Here is a 26017-nt window from a genome sequence, read left to right on the forward strand (position 1 = left end):
TCCACGGACTTATTTATTGAAGATCACCTGGAGTGGACTCCATTGTGGATCTATGCACAGCCTACATCTGTGAAGTCGAAGAGGAGGAATGTATCGTTTCTTTGTGAAACTAACATTTCTTATTCCAGCACTCGTCGTAACACAAGGTGAGTGTCCGACTCATGACTGCATGCATCTGTGTGGATGTGGTGACAAAGCAAAGTATTTATGTAGTCTTTGCAGAGGTAGCCTGTTCTCTGTACCGTATGAGGCACATATAACGTGCATTGTCTGAAGAAAATGGGAAATAACTTGAATGCAAGTCAGATTGAGCAGAACAAGTTAAAGCCATATTAAGCAAGTGATTGTGTCTTTGGCTGCCCGGCGCTCTCATGCCTCTGAGCAAGGCATCACCTCACCTCTCTCACAGAAATACTTTAAATGAAAGAAACACTATAACGCCATTGTAACTTGAATTAAAAACTTTATAGGCTTCTACTTTCTCTTTTAAGAGAGACTTCATGCATTTGTTGTTCTTCACCGCAGGCTGCGTCACCTGCTGTTGGTCCACAGTTGCCGCTCTGTCTCATGTGCTGTTGAATTAAACAGAAGCTCAATGGCTTAATGGGGTACAGAATGTGTGCGTGCGCTCCGTGGGGGGGGGGGGGGGGGGGGGGGGGCGCCCGCTATTGTGCAGGACGGTGAGCGCGCGAGTGGGGTGTGTGCGCAGGCGCGCTGTTCCCCTCTGCTGGTAAACAATGCCGCGGGTCCGAGTCCTTTATGGCTCGTGCTGGACCCTGATTCTTTTGTCCCGCGCGTCTGAGCCCAGCAGCTGTCGCGCTCCTCTACCCCCGCGCAGCGCGTGCTCCCTCTCCCCGAGCCACGCGCGCTGCGCGCTGCTGCGGCGGTGCACGACATCACCGGACAGCGGCGCGTCCGTTTGAGATGACGACGTGTGTTACCTTCATTAGTACAGCGGCGTCGGTCAGAGCCTCGAGCCCTACTGGCGGCTCTGCGCACATGACGCGCCGTGCGTAACGCGCTGCGCCGTGCGTAACGTTCTAATAAAGTCCCTTCCGGTTGACCCGCAGGTCTGAAATGCAGCCTCCCCACTGAGTCCTGCCTGCACGGAGGGAGGTGCGAGGCGTTCTCCAACGGAAATGGAGAATGCAAGTAAGTAACACCCGACCACACACACACACACACACACACACACACACACACACACACACACACACACACACACACACACACACACACACACACACACACACGCACACACACTGCTTTAAGGGGGTTGACTTCACATTTACATACACACACACCTTCACTCGGCTCCTGTTTATCTGCTCTCTTATTGTTTGTGGTGTTGGTGTTAGGGTTAGTGGGTTAGTGGTTAGTGTTAGGGTTAGTGTTGGTTGGTGTTAGGGTTAGTGTTGGTTGGGGTTAGGGTTAGTGTTGGTTGGGGTTAGTGGTTAGTGTTGGTTGGGGTTAGGGTTAGTGTTGGTTGGTGTTAGGGTTAGTGTTGGTTGGTGTTAGGGTTAGTGTTGGTTGGTGTTAGGGTTAGTGTTGGTTGGGGTTAGGGTTAGTGTTGGTTGGGGTTAGGGTTAGTGGGTTAGGGGTTAGGGTTAGTGGGGTTAGTGAGCGTTTGGTTTCAGGGGCCAGTCCAGAAATAAGTGGTCGTTTTCTTGGCTTTTAGTGCAGACCGTCCTTTAGCTGGGGCCCTCAGGGGCCACATACCCCCTCTTTCCTCTCCATTCCACTCTTTGAAAGGCCCCTGGTACCTGGCAACCAGGAGCCCTGTGAGGGCCCCTCCACCGGGCCCCTGAGCTCAGCACCACCGGGCCCCTGAGCTCAGTGCGGCCCCTGAGCTCAGCACATATTATTCCCCCAAGGAGTTAATGCAGAGGGAGAGGAGAGAGAACAGTGAGGCTCCGGGTGCTGAGGGGTGGGGGGGGGTAAGGGACAAAAGCCCCCCCCTCCAGAGCCCCTCCTCCTCCAGAGCCCCCCCCCTCCAGAGCCCCCCCCCCTCCAGGCCCCCTCCTCCAGGCTTAATGAATGCGTGCTCCAGCAGCAGAACGCATCGGGTCCTAAATCTGGTTTTTCTGCCCTTTCACGGGAGGCAGCTGCCGGCCGGCCCGCCGCCCATTGTCCCTCCAGGCAGAGTAACGCTGTGTGACTAATCTGAGGGCCTCAGACCCCCCCACACTGCCATACCCCCTGTCCCCACTACGCAGACAATACACACTCAACCGCTGCCCAACCACACACACACACACACACACCCCCAGACACAGACACACACATCCAGACACACACACACAGTCTCAACCCCCACACCCGCCATTCTTTCCGTCCACCAATGGGCTGGTCTCCTGGTTTTTGAATGGATCCAAGCGCCCCCCCCCCCCCCCCTCTGGTCCCCTGTGATCTCCATTAGAAAGCACAGATGGCTGTGAGATGTAATTGGATTGTGTGTAGAGGGAGTGAAAAAATGTAATGGTTATATCGTGCAGACATTTGAAGACAAACAAGGCCATGGCGACGGTTGCCAGGGAAGCCGGCGAGGTTGTTTGAGCCGGCGAGGTTGTTGGTCCGAGCGACCACAGGTTGGAGGACCGTGTGATGATGTGTTCCTATCAGGTGGATTCAGCTGCAGTCAGTCACATCTAAAGTGTTTGGTCTGTTTTGTGACAGAGAGAGTGATGTAGACGTGGTTGTGGTTCCCTGGTGAGTCTGGTTCTGTTAACGGCCCTCAGCCTGTAGGCTGCTGGCTGTGGTCTGTGGGAGGGGGGAGACAATTCAATATCTGCCCTGGGGGAGGGGCTCCTCTGCTGCCACCATCACCCCTAATACCACCCGTGCACACAAAAACAAGTGCACACACACGCACACGCACACACACACACACACACACACACACACACACACACACACACACACACACACACCACACACACACACACACACACACACACAACGTTCTCTCTCAATGACACACACAAACTCACTGCTCATTGGCCCCCCTCTAATGTCATCATCCAATTAAATACAAACTGGACCAGATCCTCCCCCTCCCATCATTTCTCCTTTCTCTCACCCGGTCTAAACACCACAGTGAGGTCCATGAGGGCCTGGGGACCAGGGGACCAGTGAGGTCCATAAGGGGCTGGGGACCAGGGGACCAGTGAGGTCCATGAGGGCCTGGGGACCAGGGGACCAGTGAGGTCCATAAGGGGCTGGGGACCAGGATTGGGGTTGGGGTGCAGGGGGGGGGGGGGTTGGAGTACAGACGTCCAGCGCCTCCACCGGGCCTCTTCCTTCCCGCCATAATGTGGATGTTTTAGGAATGCTGAGATTCAAATGTGCTACGGATTGAGGTTATAAATACATGTATTTTATATATTTATTTTACATTTGAAGGAGAAAAAGTGGAGAATGAATGAGGGTTGAGGTCCATATGGAATATTAGATTTGAACCGTTGAACTGACCAGGGTTTTGTTCTTTAGTGTGACTTTGTGTAGAGGACATGTATATATTTACATATGTATTTAGTGTGTAGAGGACATGTATATATTTACATATGTATTTAGTGTGTAGAGGACATGTATATGCGTCCCCAGACCAGACGTGGTTGGGGACTCGGGACGGTCCTCACCGGTGATTCTGTGAAGATCTGCTCTCTCACCCCCCGACGCTGGACAACAAACGCAGCGTATTAGGGCACAGCCCAGCGCAGTCAAATATAGCCCCTGTGATTAGGGTCTGGTGGGCGGGTCGGGAGGTGGCTGGCCTTGCACCTCGACCCTCTGATGACTGCGTGGGTGCAGCGGCTTTCAGAAATACTAAAATAGACGTTGTTTTGTTTTGAGGTCACTGTTAATAATAAACACGGCTGCAGTCTCTCATGGACGAGCTAGACGGGCAGGTGTCGTATTGAGCCGATAGGAAGCTGCTCACATTCAGAAGGAGATCATAATGTACTGCTTGTGTATCCCGGGCCACTTCTGCCATCGCATTACGTGCAGATGATCAGATTCCCTATTCTGCCCCCATGAAGCCAGCGTACGTTGGCCAGCCCCCATACAACTAAGAAGATGTTCCCCCACCTGAAGGCATTCTTCAGCACCCACTAGGATTACTGCTCCAACTGTCAGGGCTCAACCATCTGTGGTCCTGCTCTGTATCACACAGACCATAGCTGGGTCCAGTGTGCACCCTGGTGTCGCTGTGCTTACACTGGACCAGGCCCCTCTACCGGGAGGCACTCCACACCCCCGTCCGGGCCCATTCCCCGGATGCCAGACCTATCACCCCCAGAGGAGTCAGAGGAGGTGAAAGTAGCTGCACACTGTGGGAGTGGGAGGAGCTGCTCTGTGGAGGCTGAAGGTGAACCTTGTGGTTCCACTGGTTCAGGAGGGAGATGACTAAGAACCATTTACGGTGGACCAGTAGGTTGACATGGCTTCATCTGGAGGCCTTCTCCCCCGGGTTCAGAGCCATGTGTCAGACTCACAGGTCACAGATGCAGAGAGATAAGCGAGGGATGGAAATAAAGAGATGGAGATGGGGCAAGAGTGTGTTTGTGTCTGTTTTGCTTGGACTACAAGTCTCAAGCATTAAGTCCTGTCAGTTAGGTCTCCACTCTGTACTGGGGGGATCATAACAACCTGACACCATGTCGACACACAAAGTGTTCACTTATCTGATGACTGATGACCGTGGTACCAGCAAAATGTGAGGTCTTATTATGTAGCCTGCATGACCCTCTACCTCCACACCACTGAGACCTTTAGATTAGAATGATTTATTTTAGCATTATATTCTCATTTTACAGAGATACTTCTAACATTGTATGTGTAGAACATTCACGGTCCTAGATTTAATTTGAACATTGACTAGCAGAGTTGCTATTAAATGAAACCAGGAAGGAAGGAGGGAACCATTCCTGGTGTAGCTCTTAGATTTGTGCAGAAAAGGGTCAAGCCTTAGCAAATGATAGTCATACGCAGAGGAGGACAGGAGGACGTTTGATGAATTGTATGTACTTTTTCCTGCACTCTTTGGGTTGTATATGCATTGTTGGATGCACTTATTGTAAGTCGCTTTGGACAAAAGCGCCAGCTGTAATGTAACGGAGGGAGGGGGAGAAGAAGAGGGGAGTATGGGTGTGCTATCTGTTTGTTGATATAATCCATCAATCTAACTTTATCTATATAGCTTTAAAGCTCTCTCTCTCTCTCTCTCTCTGTATGTATTTATCTCTCTATCACTCTTCTATCTATAGTCTGTCAGAATGCCTGCCCGTCTGTGGGTCTGTCTGTCTGTGTTTCGAGGTCCATAAGTCTCCTTTATATATTTATATCATTCCAGCAGTGGCATGCGTCCTGCGTAGTGAGAGTGGGCCAGGCTTTGTGTGAAGGCTAAAGTCAGTCCCCAGAGCAGCAGATGGCAGAGCCAACCGGGAGGAGGAAAGGGGACAGGAGGGGGGGAGGGACGAGGCAATTCCTCACTCACAAAAGTGTTGGAGGTCGAAGGTCAGGCAGCATCTGCTGTGGCCTTAGGGGACATTGCATCGCATGGAGACCTGTTGCCGGGGGGGGTGCAGTCCTTTGGGTAGTGGGCGGGGCTTGTCTCAGCAGGGGCCTGCTCCCCTGCAGGACAAAGGAGATCGATTACAGTTGGTTGTTATGGGGTGGCACCAAACTACACAGAGACACACATTCAAACACAAACACACACACACAATGCAGTCCCTTTCACTGTGCACCGTCTCCCTTCTCGTCGCTGAATGAACTGAAAGGCGGCAAAAACGCGGAGACTGCAAAAGCGAGCCTGAGGATTCTGGCATGCTCCTGTCAATGATAAGCGGGGGGGGCAGCACCTCACCCTTTAGAGGGGGGGAGCACCTCACCCTGTGGGGGGGGGGGGTCCACCAGGGAACATCAACAGCCACACAGAAACAGAGATCTGTTTGCACACACGAAGAAGAAAATAGCTAATAAGTGGAAAAGGGGTACGTGAGGAAGAGGAGGAGGAGGAGGAGTGACGAAGAGACAGAAGTCACAACAGCTGACTTAACACAGGTTCCCCACGTCCCTGGAGCCCCTCCCAGACCTCCTCCCCCCCACTCCCCCTCCCATCTGCCAGAAGGAGAGAGGAGGAGTCAGGGGGAGACAGGGGGGGGAGGAGGGAGGTGGTGGTGGGGAGGAAGAAGAAGAAATGGGCTTGATAAAGAAAGAGGAGGGGAGGAGTCAGGCCAACAGCTGCCCTCATTAACATGCGCACCTGCTCCCTGTGGAGCTCCGAGCAGTCCAACAGATGCCCTGTGCTGCACACACACACACACACACACACACACACACACACACATACTTTTATTGAGTTTTGTTTGTTAGTTCTATTTATTGCAGTGTGTAGGTTGTATATAAGTAACACCCTGCATGTGGACCAGAGAGACCCTTCTTACCGTACCACCGCAAGTGGACACATAACCACTCATGACTAACAGACACAGTGAGAGAGAGAGAGAGAGAGAGAGAGAGACACTGGTGGTCTACATTCTTCACATGTTCCTCTTGTGGCGGTGGAACCATGGCTGGCCGGAGCTCCAGACCCAGGCCTTATCTGTGATCAACGTGAGGCGGGTTGCTGTAGGCTCTGTTGGTGTGAACCCAGGGGCCCTAAGTGTTTCAATCTGAACCACCACAGTGCCTTGATCACCATGCTCATCTCCAACGAGTGTGGACAGCCATGTGTGTGTGTCTGTGTGTGTGTGTGTGTGTGTGTGTCTGTGTGTTTGCATGGGTGTGTTTTTCTATGTGTGTGTGGTTTGGGGGGGATGGAAAGGGAGCTGGGAATGTGTTGCTTTGGCCATTTGGTGGCATTTGTATTCCTAGCATCTGTGTGTGTGTGTGTGTGTGTGTGTGTGTGTGTGTGTGTGTGTGTGTGTGCGTGTGTGTTATGAAAGGGCTGTGAGAGCGTCTGATGAAGGGAGACACGCTACAACAACAGCCCATCAGTGACCACCCCGCCACCGGGCCGTTAGAGCGGGAAACCTCTAGCCCCCCACCCCCCCCCCATCACCCCTCCCCCTCGGCCTCTACTCGTTTGTTCATTAATAGATAATTGCTTTGCTGGTTACTCAACTGAACAAAGACTTTAAAACTGACTAGAGATACTTTGTAGTAAATAATCTGAGACGAAACAAGGTTAAGCAGAAACGTTGTCATCATAGAAATAGGAAATATGCACATTTGAATGAAAACTCACATATTTTTGCTCCTCTCTCTCTCTCTCTCTCTCTCTCTCTCTCTCTCTCTCTCTCTCTCTCTCTCTCCTCTCTGTCTCTCCCTCTCTGTCTCTTCCTCGCTCTGTCTCTCCCTCTCTGTCTCTTCCTCTCTCTCTCTCTCTGTCTCTGTCTCTGTCTCTCCCTCTCTCTCTCTGTCTCTCTCTCCCTCTCTCTCTCTCTCTGTCTCTCCCTCTCTCTCTCTCTCTCTCTCTGTCTCTGTCTCCCTCTCTCTCCCTCTGTCTCTCTCCCTCTCTCTCTCTGTCTCTCTCTCTGTCTCTCTCTGTCTCTCCCCCCCTCTCTCTCTCTCTCTCTCTCTCTCTCTCTCTCTGTCTCCCCCCCCCCCTCTCTCTCTCTCTCTCTGTCTCTCTCTCTCTCTCTCTCTCTCTCTCTCTCTCTCTCTCTCTCTCTCTCTCTCTCTCTCTCTCCCAGGTGCCCTCCAGACTATGTGGGTAGCCGTTGTCAGTACCCCAGCCCCTGCCACCCGTCTCCCTGCCGCAATGCGGGCGAGTGTCGGGCCGTCTCCCACGGCAACACCTTTGACTTCCGCTGCGTGTGCCGGCTGGGCTTCAGCGACCGGCTGTGCCTCACGCCCACCAACCACGCCTGCATGAGCTCGCCCTGCCGCAACGGGGGCACCTGCGACCTGCTGACGCTGACCGCCTACCGCTGCCGCTGCCCCCCCGGCTGGTCGGGTGGGTTCACTAACCACTAGTCATTAGTTAGACTGATGAATGGATGAGCCTCATGACCTCACCCTCACTCCTTCACCCTCTCCAGGTAAGGCCTGCCAGCTGGCCAACCCCTGCGCCTCCAACCCCTGCGCCAATGGGGGCCAGTGCTCCGCCTTCGACTCCAACTACGTGTGCACCTGCCCCGCCGCCTTCCACGGCCAGACCTGCAAGCAGGACATCAACGAGTGCGCCCAGACGCCCTCGCCCTGCCGCCACGGGGGCGTCTGCGTCAACGAGGTGGGCTCCTTCCACTGCCGCTGCCCCCCGGAGTTCACCGGCCCGCACTGCCAGACGCCCTACCTGCCCTGCAGCCCCTCGCCCTGCCACAACGGGGGCTCCTGCACCCAGAAGGGGGACACGGCCTACGACTGCAGCTGTCTGACAGGTTAGGGTTAGGGTTAGGCTCACCGCTGTGCTTCATGTAGCCCGGGAGTGGGCTGACTTAGCAGGAAGGTTGCTGGTTAGATCCCCGGCTGTCCCTGAGCCCTCACCCTGACTGCTCCTGACGGGCTGGCGCCCTGCGGGGTCGACTCCGCGGGCGCTGTGAGATCCGTCGCTTTGGATAAAAGCATCTGCTAAATGCCCTACATGTTATAATAACTAGTTATAATAACATCACTATTGACATGTTAATGTTATGTGTATGTGTCTCTATAGGACTAGTTATAATAACATCACTATCGACATGTTAATGTTATGTGTATGTGTCTCTATAGGACTAGTTATAATAACATCACTATCGACATGTTAAGGTTATGTGTATGTGTCTCTATAGGACTAGTTATAATAACATCACTATCGACATGTTAATGTTATGTGTATGTGTCTCTATAGGACTAGTTATAATAACATCACTATCGACATGTTAATGTTATGTGTATGTGTCTCTATAGGACTAGTTATAATAACATCACTATCGACATGTTAATGTTATGTGTATATGTCTCTATAGGACTAGTTATAATAACATCACTATTGACATGTTAATGTTATGTGTATATGTCTCTATAGGACTAGGGTTATAATAACATCACTAGCTACCTACAATGGAATAGATTGACGATGTGATACCAATGCACCAGCCATAGTTTACAGTTAAAGGTTGTTTCACGTTCTGGGTGCACCCTCTCTTCCTGACCCGAGTGTGTGTCTGTGTGTGTGTGTGTGTGTGTGTGTGTGTGTGTGTGTGTGCTCAGAGCTGATATTATTCCCCATCCCCCTGCAGCAACATTGATAAACATTACATGACATAAACTCAATACAAATACACACAACAACTGAAACAAAGACACAACATACACTGTATAAACCATACAACACACATGCTTTGTTTTTGTCACTTTTCCATTGACAGGCTAGTTCATTCACTAGTTATTAACTAGGTAGAGTTAACTAGGTAGAGTTATTTTGCGTGTCTCTTTTCAACACGCAGGTTTTACGATGAGTAAAGCTGCTGCTTAAGATAAGGCTGATCTCAACGTTTCTTAAGATAAGGCTGATCTCAACGTTTCTTAAGATAAGGCTGATCTCAACGTTTCTTAAGATAAGGCTGATCTCAACGGGAGGATCTCTACGTTTCTTTCTCTGTGGGTGTTTGTACCGCCGGGCCGATGATAGTGGAGCGTTGATCAGACAATGACCACGGTGAAGAAGGGATTTGATGTTAGAGAGGGTGCAGAATTAGACCACCTGACAAAGAATGAAGAACCCTGGAGTATTCAGACAAAGAAGAAACGATCCTCGTCCGTCTCCTGACCCCGTATCACGTACCGGTGGAAGGGTGGGGCAGGGAGAGGTGACCTAAATGTGGGCTGTGTGGTTCAGTGCACGGTGGAGGGTATAATGCGTTATATGTTAACAGGCCTTCTCTGCTCTGGCGGTGGCTCGCTGTGTGAGGTTGTTTGTTAACTCAACTTTCTTCCCCCAGGATTCTCAGGTCCAAACTGTGATCATAACATGGACGACTGTCTGGGCCACGCCTGTCAGAACGGAGCCGTGTGCGTGGACGGAGTGAACACCTACAACTGCAAGTGCCCGACGCATTATACAGGTAACCTAGCAACCCCCTCAGTACAGTAATACAAACCATTAGAATGATAAGTGAGATCAATAGGAAATTAATGAAATAATTGTTTTAGTATTGAAAAATCCCAGCAGAAGAAGGTAGTGGGTTCAGTGCCCAGTGTCCCCAGTGTCCCTGTAGGCACCCTCCCCTCTATCTGCTCCTTAATGAACGGCCTTAAGGCCTCATTAACGTTTTATTCCAACCACCTGACCCTGACCCCGTCATGTTTCTCCTGGTGGCTCAGGCCAGTACTGCACGGAAAACGTGGACGAGTGCGAGCTGATGCCCAACGCCTGTCAGAACGGCGGGACGTGCCACGACACGCACGGCAGCTACCACTGCGTGTGCGTCAACGGCTGGACGGGCGACGACTGCAGCGAGAACATCGACGACTGTGCGAGCGCCGCTTGTTACCACGGCGCCACCTGCCACGACCGCGTGGCGTCCTTCTTCTGCGAGTGTCCGCACGGACGCACAGGTGAGAAGAATGTTTGATGTGCGTGAAGCTAGCACTATTCAAGAGGCGACCCACCGGAGAACGTTCAGAAACCCAGGACCACCAACGATGTTCAAATGAGCCATACGTCTCACTGGATGGATGGACGTTGAGATCCACAGGAACTGCCTTTGACAGAGAAGGCGTGTGTTTCTCTCTCAGGTCTGCTGTGCCACCTGGACGATGCCTGCATCAGCAACCCCTGTCAGAAGGGATCCAACTGTGACACCAACCCGGTCAACGGCAAGGCCATCTGCACCTGCCCTCCCGGGTACGCCGGCTCGGCCTGCAACCTGGACATTGACGAGTGTTCTCTGGGTAAGGAGTTAGAAAGGCCCTCGTACCCGACTCTGGGATAAGGGAGGCCTTGTTAGGTCGCTTGTCTAGCGGTGTTATACCGGAGAGTTAACTATCGGCGCTCAAAGGGCTTAGGGTTAGGGGGTGTAAACTGAAGCTGTAAATGTGATTGGGTTTGTGCCTCCTAGGTGCCAACCCTTGTGAGCATGGAGGCCGCTGCTTGAACACAAAGGGCTCCTTCCAGTGTAAGTGTCTCCAAGGTTACGAAGGCCCTCGCTGCGAGATGGACGTCAACGAGTGTATGTCCAACCCCTGTCACAATGACGCCACCTGCCTGGACCAGATCGGGGGCTTCCACTGCATCTGCATGCCAGGTGAGACAGCCTGTCTGTGGGTGAGAGAGCCTGTCTGTGGGTGAGACAGCCTGTGGGTGAGAGAGCCTGTCTGTGGGTGAGACAGCCTGTCTGTGGGTGAGAGAGCCTGTCTGTGGATGAGAGAGACTGTCTGTGGGTGAGAGAGCCTGTCTGTGGGTGAGAGAGCCTGTCTGTGGGTGAGAGAGCCTGTCTGTGGGTGAGAGAGCCTGTCTGTGGGTGAGACAGCCTGTCTGTTGGTGAGAGAGCCTGTCTGTGGGTGAGAGGCAAACAAAACTGAGGTTGAAAAATGAAAAAGTTTGTCGTTTTCATTTGGTTTGATGCTCCGATACGTTTTACTTTAATATATTTGGAAGACGTGTGAAAGATGGCTAAGTAAAGTGATCTTTGTGTGTTTCTTCAGGCTATGAAGGTGTGTTCTGCCACATCAACACCGACGAGTGCTCCAGTATGCCATGTCTGAACAACGGCCACTGTGTGGACAAGATCAACTCCTTCCACTGCGAATGCCCCAAAGGTATGTATACTGAATACATAACCAAGCAGTCAATAGGTAAAGGTGTATTATAGTCATAGTGAGTTCTTTCTTTTGTTCTTTCTTTCTTTTTAGTAATTTATAACCTTTTTTGTGAAACTGCTCCAATATTAGCATAATAGGCATTGATGTTTGTCTAAGTCTTATACACTAAAACAGGTTCAGGGTCTGGGGCAGAGAGGGAGGTGATAGAAGCCTGATGGTTTTAAACAAAGTGCTGAGTTAATGAGTAGCGCTGAAATAGCTTTGAAATCAGTTTTGAAATAGCAGCTCACACTCTTTTAATATGACAGATACACATCATAGCTATGTACATATGTGTATATATATATATATATATATATATATATATATATATATATATGTAGATACAATACAGAGGCTGGGATTTAACTTGGAACTTTGTTTGTTTTCTTTGCCAGGTTTTGCAGGTAATCTGTGTCAGGTGGACATTGACGAATGCGCCAGCACTCCCTGTAAGAACGGAGCCAAGTGCACCGATGGGCCCAACAAGTACACCTGTGAATGCACAGAAGGTACACAGCCTCCTCACCCCATTCAGTAGCTTTCATTGTAATGAGCTCCCGTCTCTCTCCAGTGAGTTAACCAACGCCCCCCCCCCCAGGTTACTCCGGGCAGCACTGTGAGACGGACGTGAACGAGTGCTACTCGGACCCCTGTCACTACGGCACCTGCAAGGACGGCCTGGCCTCCTTCACCTGCTACTGCCGGCCCGGCTACACCGGCCGGCTGTGTGAGACCAACATCAACGAGTGTCTGAGCCAGCCCTGCAAGAACGGAGGCACCTGCCAGGACCGGGAGAACTCCTACATCTGTAGCTGTCCCAAGGGCACCGCAGGTCAGACCCCAGACACCGCAGCACCTCCCAACACGTCTGCATTGTGTGGATTAGAATGGGGAAGAAAAATGGTTGGGGGTACTGGACTCCCAGTGGAAAGGTTCTGGGTTCAAATCCCAATGTCCGCAGTCACCCTGTACACATTATTGAGCAAGAAGCCTTACCCTCACTTACTCATTATTAACATGGATCTAAAAAAGTCACTTAAGTCAATTTGCTGACTGCTTTTGCTGAATGAGTAAATGGTGGCTTGAACTATTCCCCGTCCCCTTGTGCCTCCAGGCTTCAACTGTGAGGTGAATCTGGACGACTGTAAGAGCAAACCATGTGACTATGGGAGGTGCATCGACAAGATCAACGGCTACGAGTGTGCATGTGAACCGGGCTACACAGGTGAGCACCGGGGTAAAGGTAGAGGGGGGGTCTCAGGAGCGGAGGGCGGGACTGATAGGACAGCTGGCTGATGGACTCAGCCCGGCCAACAATGGGATCGGATTGCCTCTGTGGGGATAGGGACAACAGAGGGAGCAACAGAAGTCTCCAATCTGATACACACACACACACACACACACACACACACACACACACACACACAGATAGGGGGCACACAAAGGGGCTAACTTTGTTTGCCATTTGAAAAGCCTCCTGAAAGTGTGTGTAAAGTGATATTTTAAAAGGGAGGGCTGGGTCCCCAAACAAGTGCTTCACTGTGCGGAGCCACATGAAAAGATTCCACCATCAACCATCCTCCACTTCCCTCCTTGTTAGTTTTAATCACAGTACCAACATTAAATAGCTTATGAAGCGACCCTTCGTTAAGCCAAACTCTCAGGCTTTAGCTCCTGTAGCCTAGCTGCCTTTTCCCAGAGGGATCCTCTTACTGGGCCCCGTGGATCGGCTCCTACTGGCACTGGGGTGAGATTAGGTTAGAAAAGGGACAGGGAGTGTGTGCTCCCCTCCCCCTCTCCGTGTCCTCTCGGTACTGAGGGTCCTGGACGGCTTTAGAGAACAGAAGCCTATTGTAGTGGCCGGGCAGGCGGTTGGAAACTCCCCCTTTTGTGATTGATTGAAGCGCAGGGGGAGGGGGCTGTGGGGGTGGGGTCGATTGTTAATCGGCCATGTGTGAAATGGGGCCTGGCCTTCTGTCCCCCGTAAACAGCCCCTGGCTTCCCCTTGGTTGGAGGAAGTGTGTGCGTGTGTCTTTGGGGGAAGTCTGCCCCTCCGTGTGTGTGTGTGTGTGTGTGTGTGCACATATATATGCAGATGAATGAAAAGGGCACCATCTTCCCCTCTCAGACCAAGCTGCCACCCCTCCCACCCCTCCCACCCCTCCCCCCGTCTATTCAATGAACACCCCCCAGAGAAAGGGGACCTGGCCGGGTCAAAACTTCCTCCAGAGAAGAGTAGTTAAAGTGAAAGACACTTTTACCGTCCAACTAGTTCTTCAGCTCTTTAAAAATGTGTGTAAAAACAACAAAACTTTCTACTTGAAGTAGTATCAAGCAGGATAGTCAACAGTTCCTATGGTGTTACACTATGTGTTGCTTTTCTAAAAGCAAATTACTTGTTATTGTAAAATAGATAGCGATTGGTAGTGATTGATAGCGGTTCATACAGTGACTGAATGAATGTACAGATTACCTAAATATGTAACAGTCACTGTATGAATGTACTACAAATCAAGCACACATTCCTTATCATGGCGTATATAAGTAACATTATCTCATATTTCACCGCTATCTTCCAGGAACGATGTGTAACATCAACATCGACGACTGTGCCATCAACCCGTGTCACAACCGGGGCACCTGTGTGGACGGCATCAACAGCTTCACCTGCCTCTGCCCTGAGGGCTACAACGACGCCACCTGTCTGTCACAGGTGGACGAGTGCGACAGCAACCCCTGCATCCACGGCCGCTGCCACGACCTGGTCAACGGGTGAGCAGAGAGGAAGAGCTCAACCAGAATGACTGTCCCAGTGCTTTAGGACCGCTCTGACTGACTCTCTCCCCGTAGGTACAAGTGTTTCTGTGACTCGGGCTGGAGCGGGCCCAACTGCGACTTCAACAACAACGAGTGTGAGTCCAACCCGTGCATGAACGGTGGCCTCTGCAAGGACATGACCAGTGGCTACCACTGCACCTGCAGAGCTGGATTCAGTGGTACGTCTCTCCCACACCTCCTTCTTATGTTGGTATACGCCTCACTTCCTTTCTGTGTAATCATCTCATTCCCCTTGTTTGTTAGTGAGGTTCAGAAGCACTGGTGGTAACCCAACTCTAACCAGTGTGTGTGTTCTTCTAATCTGGGTGACGTAGGACCTAACTGCCAAACTAACATCAACGAGTGTGCGTCCAACCCCTGCCTCAACCAGGGCACCTGCATCGACGACGTGGCGGGATACAAATGCAACTGTTTGCTGCCCTACACCGGTACGAGTCCCACGCCTCACCACCCTGCTGTAGTGTGGACGTATCCATTAGGTCCTTATCCATTAGGTCCTTATCCATTAGGTTGTTATCCATTAGGTCGTTGATGCAGGGATTCATTATCAGCTCAGAAAACACGGATTTGCTCTGCCAAAAGATGAAGACTTTCAAAGATAGCCCAGCAGCCCCATGTTGTATTAGACACCAGCCAGACATCATGGCCCCCGACAGAAAAACATCAGGAAGAAGGCCCGCGGACCAGGGATGTGTATTTTGGTCATTCCCATATGGAAAGCGCCTGTCAGTGTAGGGATAACAAGTGTGTGTGTGTGTGTGTGTGTGTGTGTGTGTGTGTGTGTGTGTGTGTGTGTGTGTGTGTGTGTGTGTGTGTGTGAATGTTTTGGAATAACACCCAAAACATAAGGCTGGGAACTGAAGGGCCTCCAAACCCCATTCCCTGTGCAGCCACGTCCTGTTTCCTGTCTGATATCAAACAATAGCAGGAAGTTGGAAGGTGCTTCCTGCCTGGTCAGATCACCGTGGAAACTGATGAGGAAGGGACATGATAACTGTTGCTTGGTTTTTATTTTAAAAGATGTGAAAGTGGGACTGTGGATAAATGGGTAAATACTTAAATTGACATTTTAACAAGTGAAACTGAAAGTTGTTATAGACTGCCTTGCTCATGGGTCTTTGAACCTCCAGGGGACAACTGCCAGACCCTGCTGGCCCCCTGCAGCCCCCGGCCCTGCAAGAACGGAGGCGTGTGCAAAGAGGCAGAGGACTACCAGAGCTTCTCCTGCATCTGTCCTGAGGGCTGGCAAGGTACCACATCATCATCCATCTATTTCTACGTCATCCATCCATCTCTTCACATCATCATCCATCTCTCTACATCATCATCCATCTCTCTACATCATCCATCTCTCTACATCATCATCCATCTCTCTACATCACCATCCCTCTCCCGCTCTAATGATGCTCTTGCTCTTCATTCTACAGGACAGACGTGTGAGGTGGACATCAACGAGTGTGTGAAGAGCCCCTGTGGTAACGGGGCCACGTGCTTCAACACTGTGGGGGGCTACCAGTGCAAGTGCCTGCCAGGGTACTCAGGCCAGAAGTGTGAGACCGACGTGGACGACTGTAAACCAAGTACGTGGGGCAAATGTACAAAACCTGTGCCTGTTTTTCATGGTTGTTAGCTGATAGTAAGGTTCAACCCTGATGTCTACAGTCCTCAACCTCTGCAAACCTGTTACCGACAGCGTCTGTTGGGGTAAAAGCATTCAGTTGTTCCTCTTGGATGCTGACTCCTTCGTGCTCCGTCCTCAGACCCCTGCAGTAACGGCGGTCTGTGTCGGGACGGGACCAACACCTTTGTGTGCTCCTGCCTGCCGGGCTTCCGCGGGGGCCGCTGCGAGGAGGACATCAACGAGTGCGACAGCAACCCCTGTAAGAACGGAGCCAACTGCACCGACTGCGTCAACAGCTTCACCTGCACCTGCCCGGCCGGCTTCAACGGCATCACCTGTGAGATCAACGCCAACGACTGCACCGAGAGGTACGTCTCTTAGGGCTATGTCCTCTGATCAATGATTGAGTTAGTTAGTTAGTTAGTTAGTTAGGTAGGTAGTTATCTAGTTAGTTGGGTATCATGGTGTTTGAGCCCTTGGCTTTCACGGAAAATTACAATATCTCAGGAAAAAAAGTGGTGTCATAAAAACATTCATTATAATTGTTTATAAATTGCAAATATATACAATCCTGTATTTCCCATCAAGGATTGGTCTTAATCGATCTATATTAATTCATTAATTAATCTTAGCTCAGACATGCTCTTCATACGTAGATTTACACAAACTTAAATCATTTGTATTTTCCCTCAAGCTCCTGCTTCAACGGCGGCACATGTGTGGACGGCATCAACGCCTTCACCTGCTTGTGTCTGCCGGGCTTCACCGGCAGCTACTGCCAGCACGACATCGACGAGTGTGACTCCAAACCCTGCGTCAACGGAGGCACCTGCCAGGACAGCTACGGGACGTACAAGTGCACCTGTCAGCACGGATACACCGGGGTCAACTGCCAGGTAGGAGCAGTGACCAACCTCGCAGGGACTCAAATGTTATTTTATTGAGTTTGATCACATCTGGCAAACAAATTATTTATTTTAAAAAATGGCGTTTTTGTTTTTCCCGCTGTAGAACCTTGTGCGCTGGTGCGACTCGTCGCCCTGTAAGAACGGAGGGTCGTGCTGGCAGCAGGGGGCGTCCTACACCTGCCAGTGTCAGACAGGCTGGACCGGCATCTACTGCGACATCCCAAGCGTGTCCTGCGAAGTGGCGGCCAAACAGCAAGGTAGACCTCGGTCAACCCCCAGTCCAAACCAACTCGATTTGTTTTAGACTATAATTCTTGAACTTATTCTATCGCCCTAATGCTCTTGCTGTCTCTCTCGTGGCCCTCAGGTGTGGAAGTTGCTCTGCTGTGCAGGAACTCGGGTCTGTGCTTGGATGCAGGAAACACACACTACTGCCGCTGCCAGGCAGGCTACACAGGCAGCTACTGCCAGGAGCAGGTGGACGAATGTTCCCCCAACCCCTGTCAGAACGGGGCCAGCTGCACCGATTACCTCGGAGGCTACAGCTGTGAGGTAGCTGACGCTAAGACTCGCTTGATTTGGATCTTTGTTGATCTTTGTTTTCCTAAAAGGAAATGTTAGAGTGTCTAATAAGGGTCTGTGTTTGTGTACTGTAGTGTTTGCCGGGCTACCACGGGGTCAACTGCTCCAAGGAGATCAATGAGTGTCAGTCCCAGCCCTGCCAGAATGGGGGCACCTGCATTGATCTTATAAACACCTACAAGTGCTCCTGCCCCCGAGGAACCCAAGGTATGTGCATACATAAACAACAGATACACGCACACCTACACACTGTGTTATCTTGATGTTCACCGTCTCTCCTCTCCCCAGGTGTTCACTGTGAGATCAACCTGGACGACTGCACCCCCTCCACGGACCCCCTCACCAACGAGCCCAAGTGCTTCAACAACGGCCGCTGCCTGGACCGGGTGGGGGGCTACCAGTGCGTGTGCCCGGCGGGCTACGTGGGGGAGCGCTGCGAGGGCGACGTCAACGAGTGTCTGTCGGACCCCTGCGACCCCCGGGGGTCCTACAACTGCATCCAGCTCACCAACAGCTACCGCTGCGAGTGTCGTACCGGGTACACAGGTACTTTAACCCTGCAGCACCACTCACCTCCACCGGGGGGCAGCACCACTCACCTCCACCGGGGGGCAGCACCACTCACCTCCACCAGGAGGCCTTCAGGCGGACACGGCAGAAACCCCACTTCTAATTTCAGGTTTTTTTTATGCTTTCCAGGTCAGCGTTGTGACAAAGTGTTTGACGGTTGCAAGAGCAGACCTTGTAAAAATGGAGGGACATGTGCTGTCGCCAGTAACACCCCACATGGCTTCATCTGCAAATGCCCTCAAGTGAGTAACACCATAAGAAACATCACGCCTCTCTGTGAGTTTACGGGGACACCTTCCATTGCTCTGCGCCTTCCAACCGCTGCATCCTTTAATCCAATCAGGGCTTCACCGGCTCCTCCTGCGAGTACGACTCCCACTCCTGCGGCAGCCTCAACTGTAAGAACGGGGGCACGTGTGTGTCGGGCCACCTCAGCCCGCGCTGCCTCTGCACCGCCGCCTTCACGGGCTCCGAGTGCCAGGTCCCCGCCAACAGCCCCTGCACCTCCAGCCCCTGCTACAACGGGGGCACCTGCCAGCTAACCTCCGAGGCGCCCTTCTTCCACTGCGGCTGCCCCAGCAACTTCAACGGCCTGCTCTGCCACATCCTGGACTACTCCTTCTACGGCGGGTTCGGCCGCGACATCACGCCGCCCCCCGAGGTGGAGGTGAGCTGCGAGATCCCCCAGTGTGACGAGTGGGCCGGCAACCACATCTGCGACACGCTGTGCAACAACCACGCGTGCGGATGGGATGGCGGCGACTGCTCGCTGAACTTTGACGACCCGTGGCAGAACTGCTCGGCCGCGCTGCAGTGCTGGCGCTACTTCAACGACGGCAAGTGTGATGAGCAGTGCAACAGCCCCGGGTGTCTCTACGACGGCTTCGACTGCCAGGGCCAGGAGGGGCAGTGCAAGTGAGTGTCCCCGCCGTCCTTATTGTGGACACTAAATAGATGAAGAGAAACGTCCTCTTCTTCATTGGGTGTACCTTTTGGTTATCATCCTGTTCTTTGTACTTCAATATCAATCCATGTATTAACCTCATCTCCTCTTCCAGCCCTCTTTATGACCAGTACTGCAAGGACCACTATGCCGACGGCCACTGTGACCAGGGCTGTAACAACGCAGAGTGCGAGTGGGACGGCCTGGACTGTGCCAACAACATGCCCGAGAAACTTGCCGACGGGCATCTGGTCCTGGTGGTCCACATCCCCCCGGAGACGCTGAAGAACGGCTCGACCTCCTTCCTCCGAGAGCTCAGCAGCGTGCTCCATACTAACGTGGTGTTCCGGCGTGACGCCAAAGGAGAGCCCATGATCTTCCCGTATTACGGCAGTGAGCAGGAACTGGCCAAGCACAACGTGAAGCGCTCCACCGAAGGCTGGCCCGAGTGGGCGGCCATGCCAACAAACGTCATAGGTCACGTGAAGGACAGCGTGTCGGCCATGATGGGCTCAAGGAGACGCAGGGAGGTGGACCCCATGCAGATTAAAGGGTAGGTCATCTATTTCATTTGGACACACTGAATTATAAACACACTGAAGTATCAACTTCTCCACCATAGCCTTCATATTAACATGTGGTTACCCTCCTCTGGCAGGTCTGTGGTATACCTGGAGATTGACAACCGTCAGTGCTACCAGCAGTCCACCGAGTGTTTCCAGAGTGCGACAGACGTGGCGGCCTTCCTTGGTGCGCTGGCCTCCAGTGGTAACCTCAACGTGCCCTATATCGAAGCCGTCACCAGTAAGTCGCCCTGGTTCCAGTGATGCTCTCTGTGGCTCACCCTAGTTGATGGCGTTCTGGGCAGCATCGTGATGTGTTCTGTGTTCCTTCTTCTTTAGGCGTGAGACCTGCTCCCAGCTCCTCCGAGCTCTATCCCATGTACGTGGTGTTCCTGGGCCTGGCAGCGTTGGGCTTCGTCTGCCTCGGCGTGCTGGTGTCACGCAAGCGGAGCCGGGAGCACGGCCAGCTCTGGCTGCCGGAGGGCTTCAAGGTGTCCGAACCCATCAAGAAGAAGCGCAGGGAGCCTGTCGGGGAGGACGCCGTCGGACTGAAGTACGGAGATGAATCAGTGATTTCATTTTGTGCCAGTATTTATTTTTCATTTGTTTATTCTAAGGTTCTCTTTTTCAATCAGGCCAATGAAGATATCTGACATCAACCTCATGGATGACAACCAGAATGAATGGGGCGACGAGGACCCAGACTGCAACCGCTTCAGAGTAAGACACATTTTGATCCAACTTGACATAACCATGTTGTCCATCTCAACCACCTCTTCGTTGTGTGGTGTTGTAAGTATGGTGCTTCTGAGATGGAAATGTAACCGTTGTGTTTGTAATCATCCAGTTTGAAGAGCAGGCCATGCTGGATCTCAGTGACCACACTGACCACAGGAAATGGACCCAGCAACACCTGGACGCCGCAGACCTGCGCATTGCCTCCATTGCCCCGACTCCTCCTCAAGGAGAGATAGAGAACGACTGCATGGACGTCAACGTTAGAGGACCTGGTATGTTCAACAACGTGCAACATTAGACACTACAGCTCAACAGAAGAGAAGATCTCTTCATTAGTATCACAATAATATCGTCATTTATGTGCATATATACTGTATAAAGGCTATCTAACCAGTGGGTCTCTCTCCTCCCCCAGATGGCTTCACCCCCCTGATGATCGCCTCCTGTAGCGGTGGAGGTCTGGAGACCGGCAACAGTGAAGAAGAAGAGGACCCCTCCGCTGAGATCATATCAGACTTCATCTACCAGGGAGCCAACCTGCACAACCAGACCGACCGCACGGGGGAGACGGCGCTGCACCTGGCCGCGCGCTACGCCCGCTCCGACGCTGCCAAGCGGCTGCTGGACTCCAGCGCCGACGCCAACGTCCAGGACAACATGGGCCGCACGCCGCTGCACGCCGCCGTGGCCGCCGACGCCCAGGGCGTGTTCCAGGTGCGTTTGGTCCAGAACCTCACAGACATTCTTTATCCTTTAGCTTAAAACAGACCGTATATACGGGGGACGGGTTAGTGATTATTAGTGCTGGCTCTGGTTCTATGAACAGCCTTACTGTACCCACTGCTTCATATTGTTTCTTCTCTTTCTTCTGACAAATGTACTTATTGTAAGTCGCTTTGGATAAAAGCGTCTGCTAAATGCCCTGAATGTAAATGTAATTCTATAGGTAGGACTATAGTTATTGAAAATATCTGCCGTTTAATAACTTGTGTTTCATGTTGTAGATTTTGATTAGAAACCGTGCCACCGACCTGGACGCCCGCATGCACGACGGCACCACCCCGCTGATCCTGGCCTCGCGGCTGGCCGTGGAGGGCATGGTGGACGAGCTCATCAACTGCCACGCTGATGCCAACGCCATCGACGACTCGGGTACATTGCAGACTTCACCAAACTCTTTTTTACTAATACTACAGTATTACTGTAGTATTATTATTGTGAGTTAACAAATATGTTTTAATCTTTCTTTCCTCATCAGGTAAATCTGCTCTCCACTGGGCGGCGGCTGTGAACAACGTGGAGGCGGCCGTTATGTTGTTGAAGAATGGTTCCAACAAGGACATGCAGAACAACAAGGTGAGCACACATCCAGGTCACCCAAATCTCCCTTAAGTATTTACGTTGAGTTGACATTGTTATGAAGCCTTAACATTAAAACGTGTTCTGTTTGTTCTGTAGGAAGAGACACCTCTGTTCCTGGCAGCCAGAGAAGGTAGTTTTGAGACAGCCAAGGTCCTGTTGGAGCACTTTGCTAACCGAGAGATAACGGACCATCTGGACCAGCTGCCCAGAGACATCGCCCAGGAGCGGATGCACCACGACATCGTCCGCCTCTTAGACGAGTACAACCTGGTGAGGAGCCCGGGGCTCCACAGCGGCCCCATGAGCACGTCCAGCCTGTCCCCTCCGCTCTGCTCCCCCAACAACTACATGGGCAACCTCAAGCCCTCCCACCAAGTCAAGAAGGTCCGGAAGATCAGCTCCACTGGAAAAGGTGGCAAAGATGGAGGAGGAGGAGGAGGAGGCAAAGAGATGAAATCAAAGAAGAAGAAGTCTCTTGATGGGAAGGGTAACCTGCTGGACTCGTCTGCGGTCCTCTCCCCGGTGGACTCACTGGAGTCCCCCCATGGTTACCTGTCGGACGTGGCCTCCCCTCCCATGACCTCTCCCTTCCATCAGTCGCCACCCATGAGTCTCAATCACCTGCAGGGCAACGGAGACTCCATGATGGGCCAGATGAACATGGGCAAAGGCCAGGATTTGAACAGCCTGTCTTTTGATCCCAACCCTCCACGTCTCTCTCACCTGTCGGTGTCCAGCCCCAACAACCAGGCCTCTATAGGTGGCGCCCGAGGAGGCCAGTGCGATTGGATGTCCCGGATGCACATGGGTGTCGGACAACAGGGAAGCATGAGCCAGGGTCCATCCATATCCCACAGCATCATCGGGCCTCTACACAGTGTTCCCACTGCCACGCTGTCCCAGATTATGGGCTACCAGGGTCTTCAGACCAGCCATCTCGGCCAATCACACATGATGCAGCAGCAAGCTCATTCCCGGCAGCTCCAGCACCAGAACTCCAGCTCCACCTCCAACGGCGGCCAGCCCATGAACCAGAGTTTCCTCAGCATGGAGTTGAATGCGTCAGATATGCAGCAAAACAACGGGTCGGGTCATTCGATGCCCATCCACACCATCATACCCCAGGAGACCCAGATCATGGGAAACCAGTTCCTCACCCCCCCCTCCCAGCACAGTTACTCTGGCCCAATGGACAACACACCCAATCACCAGCTACAGGTTCCTGATCACCCCTTTCTAACTCCATCCCCTGGCTCCCCCGACCAATGGTCAAGCTCCTCTCCGCATTCCAACATGTCTGATTGGTCAGAGGGCATCTCTAGCCCTCCCACAAGCATTCATTCTCAGATGAATCTTATCCCAGACCAGTTTAAGTGAAGACTTTTGTTTGAAATTAACGCAACTTTATCGGAGGGAAAAAACATTTACAGAGGAATTGTGATAAACCTGATGAAAGACTGAAGATTTTCATTTTCTATACATTTTTATACTAACAGCAATAACGGTTTAAGTAATTTTGTATTTATTTCTACTTTTTTTTCAAATGGATTATAAAGAAGATGGTTTTATATTTATGCTTTTGTTATTTTTGTTGTGTGCAAAAACTGGGAAATGACTGACGGGAGTCAAATAGGGACTCCTAGAGGTTTAAACACTGGGTATTTATTGGTGTCTTTTGTTGGTTGTTATATTCACTGGATTTTATTTTCAAGTCTTTTTTGTTGTTAATTCAAAAATCTTGACAATTGTTATGTGTGGGTGCATTGTCAGAGTTTGTTTGTACAAAGTTTTTTCTTTCTTTCATTCAACTTTTATAGATTTTTGTTCAAATGACAGTATTAATTGATACGTTTTAAACCATGTTATTTTAAAACCCAAACAAGTTTCGTTCATGAACTACCACTCACTAAGTCTTATCACTGAGTTTGTGTAAGAGGGTAAAAGACAAAATATGTTGAAGAAATATATATGGCATTCCTGGTAACACCACTAATAAGCATATCTGCCTTCTTTGCTGGTAAGAAATACAGCACAGCGCAGATTGTAACCAGGTCGTTGTTCATTACATTGGACATTTGGGACCAGATAAGAAAAGGATCATACCAATTTTGATCCAAACACAAATATATATATAATATATATAATGTGCCTCTCAAGTTTAAAAGTGACATTGTTATTACATAGCAAATGAACCTCAACCGACCTCAGCAATGTCCATTTTGCTTATTAATGAACCATGGATGTGCATCTCTTTCTCCCATATTATGTCCGAAATGACTGATCACAGGTAGCATTGCAAACTTAGTATTAACGAAAATGTGACTATGGTCAAGAGATTTCATATGTAATGTGTATGGCAGTTTACAAATGAATTGAGAACCTAAGACAATGTATTGAGATTTGACCTAACCCTTTTCCTGTAAAGGTCCCTCCCTAAACATGAGGACATGATGTACGTCTGTCAAAGAAATAGACGTTCTAATGTAAATGACATCACCTGCACTTTGTTAGGAGTGCAGGGAGAGTGGGATGTAATGCGCGCGCGCGCACACACACACACACACACACACACACACACACACACACACACACACACACACACACACACACACACACACACACACACACACACACACACACACACACACACACACACACACACACACACACAGCCTTAGACTTCAGTTATGCTATAAGCTTTTTGGTGTGCCATTCCAAGATTGTAACTGGCCCCCATTTACCATTGGAGGCACCACTGATACAGACAAGAGAAAATGTTTGAAGATGTAATTTATTGTTGGATGTCCGTGCAAATTTGTAATTTGCAAAACATATTTCCTGCTTCAAAATGCCTTGTAAAAAACGTCAATATTTCAATAAAGAACACTGTTAAGCTTTAATTTTCAACAATAGTCTCTTTTTTGGTTTCAAATAGACTAAGCAGAACACAGAATATCCTATTTTTCCTTCTAAACAACATGTCCTGAACTTCTAGTGAGCTCTCCAGTATGTGGCGCTAACCAAGAACATCTGAGTTGTAAGAAAATAACATTTAAATAAATCAAAAGTTATTTGCTCACAGGCTATTATGATCCTCCAGTATGGTATGATGATAAAGATGAAAGAATATTGGTGCTTCTTTCTATAAATATGCTTTTCAATGATTTGCCTCAAGGAGAGAAACTGGTCTCTGAACAAAATGTGTAAGTACATTTTAAGTTATATAGAATGTTACAGTCATAAATGGACATGTTATGTACTGCTTTCAGGTTCTACAAGATTACCTCTACTACTATTATTACTACACAATGTTAGTATATTAGAAGTCCTACAGTATATTTCAGTATTGTGCTGAGCTGGATAACTTTTAAATATTAAACTACTGTAGGCCTACATAATTGTAGGTCTAGTTAAGTGTGGTAGCCCACAAGTATGATTATTGGCATTATTAATGTATTAATTTTGATTATAGGCCTATTGCCTATAAAAAAAATGGTGTTACTTTATATTTTGATATTGATTCTCCTATGAACAGGTCTGAAACGCATCCATCTATTATCTGCTTTCTTCTGTCTTCACACTAGATGGCCTCCTTCAATGGGATTTATTTCTAAGCAACAGACATGACTGAGCAATTTTTTTGTTTATTGTACCCTTCTATGAAATTTTATTGGCAATTTTATATTATAAAATAAACCAATAATATACATATTGTATAGGCTGAATGTTGTATCATTCAAATACAAACACTTAGTACTCTGATCATTCATGGAATACACCCGACCCAAATAATAATGGAAATATATTTTACTTAGAAAACGGTATTTATAGAAGTGAGTAATAAACCAAATATAACAACATGTTATCGACTATACAAGGAATCCCGTATTAAATAGGAAGAAACAGCAGGTTATAGCAGCAGGCTGTGGGTGTTAATTGGATGACCAGTGGGATACCGTAAAGCAGGGAGTAGCCGTCCTACTGTTAGCAGAACGGATCGTACCGTAAAGCAGGGAGTAGCCGTCCTACTGTCAGCACGGAGGCTGACGCTTCGTGGCCGTAACAACACCTTTGTGTGGTAATATCTGGATACAGGGTC

The 26017-nt window shown here is 50.3% G+C and overlaps 1 protein-coding gene across 1 annotated transcript; it reads left to right on the top strand.

The window, feature by feature from the left end:
* notch1a (notch receptor 1a) lies at positions 1 to 24738 on the top strand. Its single transcript, XM_084483341.1, has 34 exons — positions 1 to 146; positions 1071 to 1152; positions 7701 to 7963; positions 8049 to 8387; positions 9930 to 10052; positions 10312 to 10545; positions 10726 to 10881; positions 11049 to 11234; positions 11635 to 11748; positions 12189 to 12302; positions 12392 to 12625; positions 12908 to 13018; positions 14373 to 14565; positions 14644 to 14789; positions 14946 to 15059; positions 15762 to 15881; positions 16059 to 16211; positions 16392 to 16620; positions 16947 to 17148; positions 17264 to 17417; positions 17528 to 17712; positions 17817 to 17949; positions 18031 to 18288; positions 18442 to 18554; positions 18656 to 19227; positions 19371 to 19808; positions 19914 to 20059; positions 20158 to 20371; positions 20454 to 20538; positions 20666 to 20828; positions 20972 to 21270; positions 21561 to 21708; positions 21815 to 21912; positions 22015 to 24738. The coding sequence occupies exons 1-34, from the start codon at positions 89 to 91 to the stop codon at positions 23293 to 23295; spliced, it is 7458 nt and encodes a 2485-aa protein (XP_084339467.1). The 5' UTR covers positions 1 to 88; the 3' UTR covers positions 23296 to 24738.
* The last annotated feature ends 1279 nt before the right edge of the window (positions 24739 to 26017 follow it).

The sequence above is a fragment of the Micromesistius poutassou genome (genome assembly GCF_964030765.1).
Source record: "Micromesistius poutassou genome assembly, chromosome: 18".
In the NCBI taxonomy this organism is placed as follows: Eukaryota; Metazoa; Chordata; class Actinopteri; order Gadiformes; family Gadidae; genus Micromesistius; species Micromesistius poutassou.

Excerpts from the sequence above, each read along its gene's own strand:
- notch1a (XM_084483341.1), top strand. The coding sequence starts at position 89 with ATGTATCGTTTCTTTGTGAAACTAACATTTCTTATTCCAGCACTCGTC. Across the intron at positions 15,060-15,761 it reads CTGTTTGCTGCCCTACACCG|GGGACAACTGCCAGACCCTG; the intron begins GTACGAGTCCCA and ends TTGAACCTCCAG. Across the intron at positions 20,060-20,157 it reads CTATATCGAAGCCGTCACCA|GCGTGAGACCTGCTCCCAGC; the intron begins GTAAGTCGCCCT and ends CTTCTTCTTTAG.